Here is a 12,431-nt window from a genome sequence, read left to right on the forward strand (position 1 = left end):
TGCTGCCGTGGGCTAAGAAAAGATGAACTATCAGGACACATTGCAGAGAGGAAGGGGAAAGTTAGTCACACACTTGCCATTTTCAGTGGCAGCTGTGTATTTAGCATAACATCTAATTTGGCCTTATATAGACTATGAATCTAATCCTTGGTTCATTCATTCATTCATTTATTTTGCAGTCATTTCCAGGTAAGTCTGGGTGCGGCACCATGTAAATTCTGTATCAAGTGTTGTGGGCTAATATTTATCCTGCACTTATCTCGTTCCAGGCTCCTTAACAATTACCCATTGTGAGCGAGACACTTCTGGTTGTAAGTTTCCTCCTCCTATGCATTTACCTCATTAGCCCACCCTATTGAAGGATTAATGGAACACCTTGCAATAAAGACAAAGCAGAAGAGAAGCAATGCCAGGGAGCCGAGGCTCTGGAGTAACGACATAAGAGCATGGGAACCTCTAAAAATATCATTGCAAATGAATTATGTCCTCCCCTTTATGGCGAAAACCTGGTCTTTTATGTTGTTATGTGCTTTTCTTCAAAGATCCAAATGCACACAGTGAATTTTAAAGCAGATTAATGAACCATTAAGAGGCTCGGCAAAAGTGTTCTTTCAGGCAGCAATCGATAGTACCCTCTCTTGCTCGTTGTATATATGGGTTTTGCGTTCTCCGAGTTATTTATTAGATTAATTGATCATTACTGTCATGTTGGATAATATGCACTTACTTGAAAATAGCTGAAGTCTTAGCTTTTTAAAGACAGTAACAAATTATTAGCTATAATGGAAGCAACGGACAGTGTGATAAACCAGTTTTCCGAAGGGTTCCCCATTCCTACCTGAACCGAGTGCCTGCTTTGTGCATTGCATTCATCAGACACGGTGAATTCAAAGCTCTCTGATTCGGCAGAGCTAACTTTCCAAATGAGAAGGCCAGCAGGAGAGAGGGTGGCTTCTGGAGGTCCGCCTTCTAAGATGAACAGCACCGCTGATCCCTCGGGATCCACTGCTAGCAGTTGGTACACAAAATTCTCTCCTGCAAATGTCAGAAGCTGGCTGGCTGGGGCTTGGAACACAGGCGGCTGGTTATCTAAGCAAAATGGCAACATGCAATAATGTATGGAAAGTTCTAATTCCCTAAGACAGCGGTTTTCAAACTACATCTACCACCTGGACCATCAGGAAATTGCTGGCAAAAATACACCACCTGTCACAGTCTTGTTGGTTGTTGGTACTTTCACATCATACATTTAAAGCACATGGCTTCCACCAAAGAATGCTGGGAACTGTAGTTTGTCAAGGGTGTCAGGAATAGTAGCTCTGTGAGGGGAAATCAGTTCCCATGATTCTTTGGGGCAAGCCATGACTGTTAAAATAGTAGGAGCAGGAGTCTCATTGGTCATCCCAAGGTTGGTGAGGCTCATCTGACAGTGGTCTAAAAGTTAAACCAAGGCTTTAATGTTCTTGGCCCAGTCCTGGGGAAAGCTCTTCCAACAAAGATTCAGCAGGTGCCTTTTTTCACCTTTTGAACATCTGCTGAAAACTTTTTTATGCTGCTAAGCTTATGCAAGCAATCAAGAAAATATATTTCAGTAATAGGTAGTTGATGAGGCTTTTATTGTATTTGATTGTATATATGCATGGCTGTTGTAAACTGCTTGGATTTTTTAAATGAGCAGATTACAATATTTTCATAAATAAATCCACTTTTAATGTATGGTGTGGCTGTCTCTCTGCCACATTTCTCCCTCCTTCTGGGCAGCAGGGGCACACAACTTATTTTATCGTTTTAGTGGCATACACTTAGCATTTGAGGTTGATTGTGGTGGCTACGGTTAATGTTACACTGCAGTTGACAAAGACGCAAAATCCCTCTGGAACATTTTAGTCATAAACAGTTACCAGCAAGTTTGAGAAACTTGAGCAATGCATTCTGGAAAGCTTTTATTTATTTTACATTTAAACTTCATACTGTGCATTCCAGTTGAACACAGTCATCATGTCTCACAGTCAATAAGAACCTAGAGACAATAAAAAAAATACTCTCAATAAAAACATCAAAGTAATACAACTATGCTCTTAAAATGGATTAAGTATCATAAAAGGGATTAAGGAATGCCTTGACCTAACTCTTAAATGCAGGAAGCAATGTGTAGTGCTATCCTTCAATGGGTGTATATCATCAGTGGTGTACTTGAGGACAGTGAATAAACTCTGTCTGGATAAGACAGAGTTAATGATTGCAGGGAACTCAGTAGTCAGGCTGACTTAGCATATCTGTTTTGGGTGAAGTCACCCCACTGTAAGGACCACTGTGAGATTCAGGGATACTGTTGGACCCAGCATTACTGCCATGTGGTAGCTATGGCCCAAAGTACCATTTACTGGTTTTCCTTGCTGACGGAAAGTAAGTCACCTGATCACTGTAGTTCATCTTCCCAGATTAGACTATTCTGTCTTCAAAGGATGTGAAAATTTATTCATTCATAATTTTATTTGCATGCTGCTTTCACACGGAGAGACACCATTCTCAAAGCAGCTTACAGCAAAGGAAACAGGAATGTGTTTCAAAATCAAGCAGTACAAAACAATTTCATAATGTAATAAAACAACACCACAATGGCAAATCTAACATACCAAAAAAGCCAGTATAAAGATAAAGAGATTACATAAACAATACTGAAGAGCAAAAATAACAAAGGATCTTGACAGTTTCACCTTGCTCCTAGAATAACATTCCCCATGATGTTGCTCAGAAATATCTGAGCACACACCTGGAACCTCTGCATAAACATTAGGGTCCAAAATGTACATATTCCTATTAATGAGAATCTGCCTTCTCCAAAGAAAGTACAGTGGCACCTTGATGGTCAAACTTAATCCATTCTGGGAGTCTGTTTGACTCCCAGAACCATTTGAAAACCAAGACACGGCTTCTGATTGGCTGCAGGAGCTTCCTGCACTCAATCGGAAGCCATGTCAGATGTTCGACTTCCAAAAAACATTCGCAAACTGGAACACTCACTTCTGGATTTGTGGCATTCGGGAGCTGATTTGTTTGTGAGCCAAGCCATTTGAGAACCAAGGTACCAATGTAGATTACATCCTACAGAAACTTGGCCAATCTAGGGTGATCCAGATATTCTGAACAAATACCCACCAGCCACTGCCTAGACAGCACAGATGTGACTTGTCATCAAGAACATCAGGATGACACCAGCTTAATAAATGCTGGCCTAGAGAAATGTCAGAAATGAACACAATATACAGGTCCTGACAAAGAATATCCCCCTCTCCAAAACACCAGATGTGTTTTGCAACAAAACCTGAATACCATAGAAACGTTTTATGCATTTTAGGCTTACTTTCGTTGATAGACCAGGTGAATTTGGAAATATCGGGTTCACAGAGAAGACAAGGACTCGTAAGGCTCGAATCACCTTTTGCATAACATAATCCATCTATATTGCAAGCATTTTCCTGCAAGGAAGGGGAAGAAAGATAAATTAGCAGCAAGTAATTGCTTGAAATATTTTGCTATAGGAATAATGAAATGACAGCAATTTAAATGCTAGCACTCTGTTGCCTTGGGGAAGAATACAAGTGTATTCTTAAAAATTGCTGTAATGACACGGGCTTTGCCAGCTTCATTGTGAGATTTTTGTAGTTGTGAATGGCTTATCTCAGGCTGCTGGATAATGCCACTGTAACAAAAAATCATATGATAATCACTAACATTTGGTACAAGATCATTAATCCCAGACACCTGTTATCAGAGTGATTAATTATCTGGTCCTGCTGAAATTGGGCTCCACTAAGGGTATAATAGCTAAAATTCTGTATGACAGAACTCTATGACTACAGTTATGAGGAAACTCTGTTTTATGACCCAGTACAAAAAGTGAAACTGTTTGCTCAGAGATCCTAAAATTCTCCTTTCATTCACATACAATTAAAATTGCCAATCTGCTCGGAAGCCATTTGTAAAGGGGAAAATGCCACATATCCCCATTCAATAGCACAAATCCTTGGTCATAATGGGATGCAACAATGTGCTTCAGTCATTTCCATTTGTGTGTGTTATGGCCTCAGGACTAGCAGGCCTTTTTGCCTGGCTTAACTGAAGCACCATGACTTTCCCCATGCCTAGAGCCATGCTACTTCTCCGGGGACAAGGCATACAAAAAGAAGACATACATGAAAAGGTCATATTGAACAACAGTCCAAAAACAAAGCAGTTCTCTCCCCCAGACACATTCTAGTCCTCCCTCTATATGGGCTTGCTGATGTTACACAATGCACATTGTGCAATAAGTGAGTCCTTACATAGAGCCAGCAGCAGATGGCTTGGTAGGGTGGCAGCACTCACTGACTGATGTTGCTTACTGGGAAAGAGAAGGGAGAGGCAGTGGGAAAGTTGGTGTGGTACAATCTGGCACTTCTGCTGGTGAATTTCCACTGCGCTGGCCTCCCCACTTGCCTCACCCTTCCCCATAAGGTGCAGCAACTAAGCTGTATGGAGGTCAGGTGAACACCACCATGCCACAATGCCATCCACTACCATATAGAGTTTAGCTTGTATCTAGGCTTGTGGACAAACAGTTCTATCAAACAAAAACCCAGCCTTCTCTACATATCCCCCCCCTTTTTATTTCAAAGGGTCTCCAAACATTTAGCTGCAGTGGCACCCCTGAGCTGAGCATTCTCTACTAGATTGCAAGCTCCATCACCCACCCAAACTGGTGCCCTCTGGAAAACAAAGACTGAGTGATGGGATAAACAGTGGCTTGCAAAATGGCACTTAAAGTGGCATGTTGGAGCTCTATCCCACTTGGTTACATTCACCAGCTCCACTCACACTAGGTGGGTGGAGCTAGGCTGAGAATCTTCAAGATTAGCCAATGTGGTACCCGTCAGATGTTTTTGTGCTCCCATCATCCCTAGTCAGCATGGCCAATAGCTAGGTAGTGTGGGAGCTGGCGATTTAGTGCATAGGTGCCTGAAACTTGTAACTTCAAAACTTACAAAGATTGACCCCTTCTTCCCACTTAATGAGAGGATAATGGTTGTAAATTTTGAATTACATGCTTCAGGTACCCATGCTGCATATTATTCACCTCTGCTAAGCTAAAAGACAGACTCATCTGAATGAACGGTGATCTAGAATCTAATCTGTCGATTTTTTACCATTCTTAAGTATGATGTTCTGCTGTACATTGGCAGTCAATGCAGATTTTGTACTGTATTAACATGGCTCCAGCTAGTTGCTCCACTCAAAAGCTAAACTACTACATCAGAGCATGAATTACTATGGCAAGGCCATCCCTGTATAGGAACAGCCATAATGGGCCATCCAGCTGGGAGCTATGAAAAAGTCCTCTGTGTCACTTGGATCTCCAATGACAGAGAAGAATCAGCAAGTACCTCTGGACTACAAGGGGAGCGCAGCCCCATAGAGAACTGGCCATATGCTTATCTCCCAAGCTCAATAACTGCCGAGTCATAGCACCTTGATCTAATTCAACCTTGACTAGCCTTCATCCAGTCAATTGCAGTGGCTGAGCACCGGTGCAGAATCTGCACAGCCACACATGATTCAGATAGCAAGAAGAAATAGGAATTGAATGTCAACAGCGTACAGATGGATGGAACCCAACTCCAAGCCCCAACTCCAGTTGCCAATACAGCATATTAGTTAGCACGATATTATATGCTTCTTTTTCAATAAAACCTCCTGAATAAGTCATTCTTTTGCTTTTAAAAAGTTTTTTTGGTTGTTCTTTAATCTGCTTCATAACATCTCTTTATTTGATCCTGGGATGCTCATTTCTAAATAATAAATAAATAAATAACATAATAAATAATGTAAATAATGACAACAGTAATGAAAACTAAACCACAAAGCTTTGCATAACCCTTAAAATACATTGCTTCACATAATGCAAATGGGACAGAGCCAACAGGTGGGAAAGTTACAAAATTAATGGATTTATGGTATAGAACCATGTAGCTAGTTTGCTGACTAGGCTGCATCAGGGTGTAAAGGGTCAAATAGTGAACTTAGCAGGGTGCAAAAAATAAAATAAAATGCTGCTGGAAGTACCTATCAGAGTTGGGTCTGAAATCAAACTACAGTAGACCTTGTCCTCATGTTAGAAAGTCAATACAGAGCAGTTTTGAGCCTGTGTAGTTGTTGAGAGTTGTTTCTCAACTGTGGCAATCACATCTATACTTGAAGATAACAGGCCCAGAGGTAATAGGATTGGTAGTAGCAATGCCCCCGGTAAATCTGAGAGGACTAGTAAGAATTTGACACTGTATCTTACAAAGAAATGTTGCTTGTGGAGACTGAGAGCAATGTCGTCCCAGCAAAGGCTTGCTGTAAACAGGAATCTTCTGAGTGTGAAAGATGCCTTATGTGAGATAATTACAGAACCTCTGCTGTTTCCAAGTTTCATTTACTTACATGAACATTTCCAGGATGGAGGTGCTAAATTCTTTGTGAATATAAAATGTTAATTTGGAAGAAATGTTTTTTTTATGTACAATGTGTTGGCTTCCTGACGATTGATATAAAAAGGGCATAATTTACAAGTGAATGGAAGAAAATATATTTAGCTTCCCAGCTGATCAATAAACACATTTGCTTCTCCAACACCTGTCAAGCTACACAGGCAATCCAGGGAAACTGGAGGGTTAAGGAAAAGATGGATGTTCTATATTAAACCTCTAAGTGCTTTGAAATTACCTTTAATTTACAAAGCCCATTTTGATGGAATTCGCAATCCTGGCAGACTCCGTCGTACAAGGTCAGGACTTTTGAATTACTGTACTGGAAACCATCATTAGAAATCTAAAATATACAAAAAATATATCATATCATTTTATGTGATCATGTTCCATACAGATACTGTCTATACATTCTAAAGCACATGCCCAATACCCCCCTGAACTAAATGTCTGCCAAGAAGATAAATTAAACCACTTGCAAGTTACTTTCCTGCAAGCTAACAAATCACTTGATGCTGCAAACTGAAAAGCCATTCATTTATTACCAAAATATATTTTCACTCGGATAAAATCTGGAGTTTCTGATAACTGCCGTGCTCTGTTTAACCTCTTCCTGTAAATTTCTTACTCAAGTTGACACAATTTTAAACAATAAATCCTGCTTCAGACATTTTGATTGCAATCCATAAAACATTTACTCTAGAGGAATCTCATAGATGTCAACAAGATTTTATTGAGCCTGCTTCAAAGGAAGATGATTCTGTATGGCAGCCTTTGCCCTTGACTCCCCCTAAGATGGATTTCCATACTCAGTGCAGCTATTCATTCATAAGATGTAAGGCCTGAAGTGTTCAGTCTAAGGGGAAATGAGCAGAAAATCAGGGCTGATACTGCCCCCCCCCCCGCTGCCGTATGTATTTCCTGTAGGCGCAGAAGCCATGCAGTTTAACTGGTGACAGAGTAGTGGAACAAACAAACAAACAAACAAAGTGAGCCCTCTATTTTGGCACATCATAACCAGTTTTACTTTTCACATAATATCTGAATGCACATGGCTGGCGTGATGTTGGTGGCATCTGGATATAGTTGCTAAGCATTCAGTTGGACAAGGTAGTGTAAGAATTTACCTGACCTGCTGCTCTATGTTAGAGGGAAAATCCTTTATGTTCATTGTCCAAGAAAGCAAGTTATGGTTTATGGGCTTTTAACATGGATTCTCAGTTTTCTGATTTTTGTAAGAGGTGTTATTCAAGGGCCAGAACTCAGTGGCAGGGGATATGCCTGCAGAAGTCCTCAGTTGAATCTCCAGGTAGGGCTGGAATATACCTTTGCCTGTAGCCCTGGATAACTGGTTGATCTGACTTGGTTTAAGACAGATTAAGAGGTCCATTTGTCCTGAGTGTTTATACCCAGTGGTGTAGCGTGCCTTCCCCCTCACACATAAAATACCCCAATGTTCATGTGGGCAGACTGAGGAGTGGAATTGAGCAATGGCTGGTTGCTAGGGCACCCCTGCATGGCCTTAAAAAATATACTCACTCCCGACCAATCCCTCATCCTGCTCTCCACCGTATTTGACACTCACAGGTGCCGCAGCTGCCTCTTGTGTAGGTCGCCAAGCTATTGCCCCTTTGTTCCAGCCTATTGGCGGGTGGTGCCAAGGATCTTCACCCCATGACACTGCCCCATGCCACTGCCCCCTTGCCAACTGGTGGTGCTGGCGGTGGTGACAACATGGAATAGGAGGACAAGTAAGTTATTGGTCATAGACCAATCATCAGAGAGAGTCAGGGTAATGGAGCGGTGCCAAGGGAGAATGAGAGTCCCACCATCACCCCAGTATCTCTGCAAAGGGAAGCTGCTGGTCTCTGAGGTGCTGCAGGGGTGAGTGCAGTCAAATGTCTCAAATGTGCCCATTAAAGATACAGGTACGGTAAAGGTAAAGGACCTCTGGATGGTTAACTATGGGTTGTGGTGCTCATCTCGCTTTTCAGGCTGAGGGAGCTGGCATTTGTCCACAGACAGCTTCCCGGGCCATGTGGCCCGTATGAGTAAATTGCTTCTGATGCAACAGGACACTGTGACGGGATCCAGAGCGTGCATGTAAACACCGTTTACTTTCCCACCGCAGCGGTACCTATTTATCTAATTGCACTGGTATGGTTTTGAACTGCTAGGTTGGCAGAAGCTGGGGCAGAGCAACAGGAGCTCACCCCATCACACGGATTTGAACTGCTGGCCTTCCAATCAGCAAAGCCCAAGAGCTTCAGTGGTTTCAACCACAGCACCACCCACATCCCCCATGGTAGAGTATTTCATTGACTTTATCAATACTGGACTGGTGGAAAGGACTCAGGGAGTGCTAATGGTCTACAGGTTAGCGGGTGCAATACTTGCCTTGCCCTGGGTGCTGGCAACCCATGTTACACCACTGTTGCTACACCTTAGGAAACACCAGAGCAGATAGAGGCACTGAATCTGCCTATTTAGCCCGGGTATGAGAAGACATGAAAGAAAGAGATATCAGCATCACCACCAAAATTGAAGAGGTTGCTACTGCTTCCTACATCCCCATAGATGAAAGGAGTGGAGGAAAGACCACCACCACCATATGATCATCTTTCAACTCAGAGTTGCTGAATGTTGTGTTGCCATTATTATTATTATTATTATTATTATTATTATTATTATTATTATTATTATTATTCTACTCTGAGCAAAGTTTAGCCTACTTGAAAAACACCCTAAGTGTGTGTGGATTTTTTTTTGTATCTCATAACTGTAATCATGGCACATAGCTTAGTTAGGTACTAAATATTTGTAAAAATGCAATTCTTCACAGTATCTTTACAAGAGAGTAAGAGATGGGGAGAAACCCATAAGAGTTTGGCCACACCCTGGTGTCTCCACTGGACATGCACCCATCACCTCCTAGACACCCTAGTAGGTCTAGCGGGTAACAACAGCCACAGCATTGAACAGATGGAAGACATCATTCTGAGGTGCAGAAAAGAGTGAGAAGAAAAAAGGAGAGGCAAAAATCACAAACAACAGAAATAAACTCATGTAAAGCTAAACACACACAACTGATATTTCCTGGTGAACAGAGAATGGGACACGCCAAAAAAAATCAGCATTAAGTGAACTGTCCCAAAAACATTATATTATTTTAAACTGATAATATACTACCTGCTCCACTCAGGTGTGAACAGGTGGTACCGAGGTATGTGAGGATATAGCAGTGCCTAGCATTTGCAATTCAAAGGCGGGAAGTAAGTTTAAAATCTATTCAGAGAATATGAGACTGAATTAGCATAACTTAACATAATTTAAAGAATGAACTCAATTCTCTCAGTTTTTGATTTAGAAGAGGGGGCTCCCTAGCCACATTCTTCATAGACAATCTTAATAAGGCAGGAAAACTATTTCAAGGGTCTCTAGCTAGGGTTTAATCTGCAAAGTGTGTGGTCTGCAGCTCAAATCTGAAATGGAAAGCCATGCTTCTATTTGGGACTGGATGTAGCTATTTGATGGGGTGGGTCAATGTACTCTGCACTCAATCAGACCCAGTCTTCGCATGAGCTAGCATATATAGAAATAAAGGTCCCAGATAATGTTAGTGTAGGAGATGATACGACAGATACAAACTCCCGGTGCTGAAAATGGATTCTAGGCCTAAGCGAATCAAGCTCTGAGGCGGAAAGAAGGATTAGTTTAGCATCCTGCCATTTTGCAGGCAAAAGCACTACCTCATCTGTATAAACTGATCACTCTTAATGCAATTTTAACCTTAATTTCTTTCCTTTACTAAAGCCCTCAAGATGTTCATTTTCTCAGCACAGCACTAATGATCAAACAGATGAACATTAATAATGATTAGGACTTTAGCAGCCTCTAATAAGATATTCAAATAAACCCCATTCATTTGCTTGCTGTGCTTTGGTTAAAACAAAAATAAACATTGATCTCCTCCTCAAAAGTTAATAAGCTACTGCAAAAAAATAAAAAAATAAAATGTACATAAATCATCCAAACTATTCTGTTGTGCAATGGAGGAGCACGGGCAGATCAAAGTCTCCTATACAGCAGCAAGGGTAGAGTATTAGGCATCTTCTTGGCTGCCTGTCTAGAAAATTGTGAAACAAATATGTTGAGGTCTAGCAGTGATGAACTTTGGTAATAGGTCTATTTTGGGTGTGGGTGTGTGGGTGTGTGATGGGGCTCTCTTTAGAGTACAATATGTCTTATGTCTTACTTCACTTCATATTACTTTACTTTGCCCCACTTTAAAAGGTGGAATTGGCACTACTGCAGGAGCCGCATAATACCTGTTACACATTTGTAAGAACTCAATTGTTTAGTGTGGCAGCAGAAGCACTTTGGAACTCCTTGCCTATTGAGATGAATTGCACAGCGCCTGCTAAAAACATTCATACCCAGATGCTTAGAAAGTTGAGGTAACTATAATATGTTTTGGTATTTCAATGTTTTAAAGTATGATTGTGATTTCCCCCCCTTGATTTTATTGTTTTATCATTTGGTTAGACTGCTTTATGGTGAATCGAGTGGTGCATAAATTTTATGAAACAAGTAAGGAAATAAACAAATAAGGCAGCACTTCTACATTTGGGGACCTGAAAGTCCTGCCCTTGTGGCACCGTTGTCCACGGTGGTATCTGGCTGTTCACAATAGCAGTTCACAGCTAGCATCACAACAACCCTTTTAGCTAGGTTTTCTGTCTTAATTTCCAATTGGTGACATGTTCGCTCGTTTATTAGACTTTGTGTTTTTCTATTTGAATGACATGCTCTCTGCAACTGTGTGGTTAATACTTAGTGTGTTGTGCTTAATAACATCACTGAAGACCACCCCCCATGACACCAGAGGCTACACAGATCTCAGGGTCTGGAGTGTTCTTGACCGGGGTAGGTTCCAACCACTGAATCAGCAAGCTGAAATGCCTTCTCGGTGTGCCACATGCACACATGTCAATCCTGTGGGAAAGGATGGTAAGTTTGGCTTACATCCATGTGGCTGGGCCACACAAATATTACCACACCCGTGCAGAAGCAGCTCACAGAAAAGCCACTTGCGCACAGCTATAGTAAAATTGAAGATCCCCAAGTATTTGGCATCATTCTCTGCCATCTCTTTGAGTAGGGCTGCCCTGTACAACAATTTCAACATGGAGGATGTGAGCCAGAGAGGGCCCAACAGGCAGAAGTATGAAGCTGAAGTCATTTTGCACTTGTGACCTAATCAAGAATTTCAACCGTGTCTCTCGAAATGAAATGCAGATGATTAAGAATTGATTCACCCACTAGATCAGCTCAGGGTGATTACTAGGAACAGTGATTGTAATTTGCACCTTAAGACTACTTATTAAAATGCCCACAACGCCTGTAATTTCTGCTATTTCTTTGTTTTCTTATTTATTATGAGGCAATACTAAAGATCCCTTGCTCTCGTGTGCACTCCTATTCACAGTGATTAGCAGAAAGAAATCAGTAATCTCCCATTTTATCATCACACTGCTTGAGAAATGTCTTTTGAAATTGTTTTGCTAGTAGCACAAGAAATTCCTACTTTCACTTGCCATCTTGCATAAGGCTCAGCATCCATCATGAAACGAACAGCTCCAGCTCCTGTATTGTTCAGAGGTGGGATCTGACAGTCCACCGTTGTCAGATTCAGAAACGTTGCTTTGGTGCTTTCATGTTCTCTGGATACCCATTCACCATTGTGATACTGCAGGAAACAGAGCAGTAAGATGTACGTGACTTATTGAAGTCTACATGTACTTACTGTAGATTTCAAGTGATCTACATGGATATATAAAACTTTCTTTATGGAAGATTTTGATCAGATGTGCTGCTGTGGATTAACACAACAGACACAATAGAAACCCCAAGGAAAACAAA

General features: G+C 41.3%; 1 protein-coding gene across 2 annotated transcripts in view; it reads right to left on the bottom strand.

The window, feature by feature from the left end:
* The window catches only part of LOC118083125 (von Willebrand factor D and EGF domain-containing protein-like), a 123,182-nt gene that overhangs the window by 1,656 nt on the left and 109,095 nt on the right, over positions 1 to 12,431 (bottom strand). The window contains exons 14-17 of one of the 2 annotated variants that reach the window (XM_060279527.1): positions 12,097 to 12,258; positions 6,748 to 6,852; positions 3,365 to 3,479; positions 839 to 1,089 (exon numbers count right to left, since the gene is read on the bottom strand). In XM_060279527.1, the coding sequence (XP_060135510.1) occupies positions 839 to 1,089; positions 3,365 to 3,479; positions 6,748 to 6,852; positions 12,097 to 12,258 (633 nt within the window). Of the gene's footprint in view, positions 1 to 838; positions 1,090 to 3,364; positions 3,480 to 6,747; positions 6,853 to 12,096; positions 12,259 to 12,431 lie in introns of those variants that run through there. The other variant, XM_060279539.1, reaches the window with a different exon arrangement.

This window comes from Zootoca vivipara, chromosome 1 (genome assembly GCF_963506605.1).
Source record: "Zootoca vivipara chromosome 1, rZooViv1.1, whole genome shotgun sequence".
In the NCBI taxonomy this organism is placed as follows: domain Eukaryota; kingdom Metazoa; phylum Chordata; class Lepidosauria; order Squamata; family Lacertidae; genus Zootoca; species Zootoca vivipara.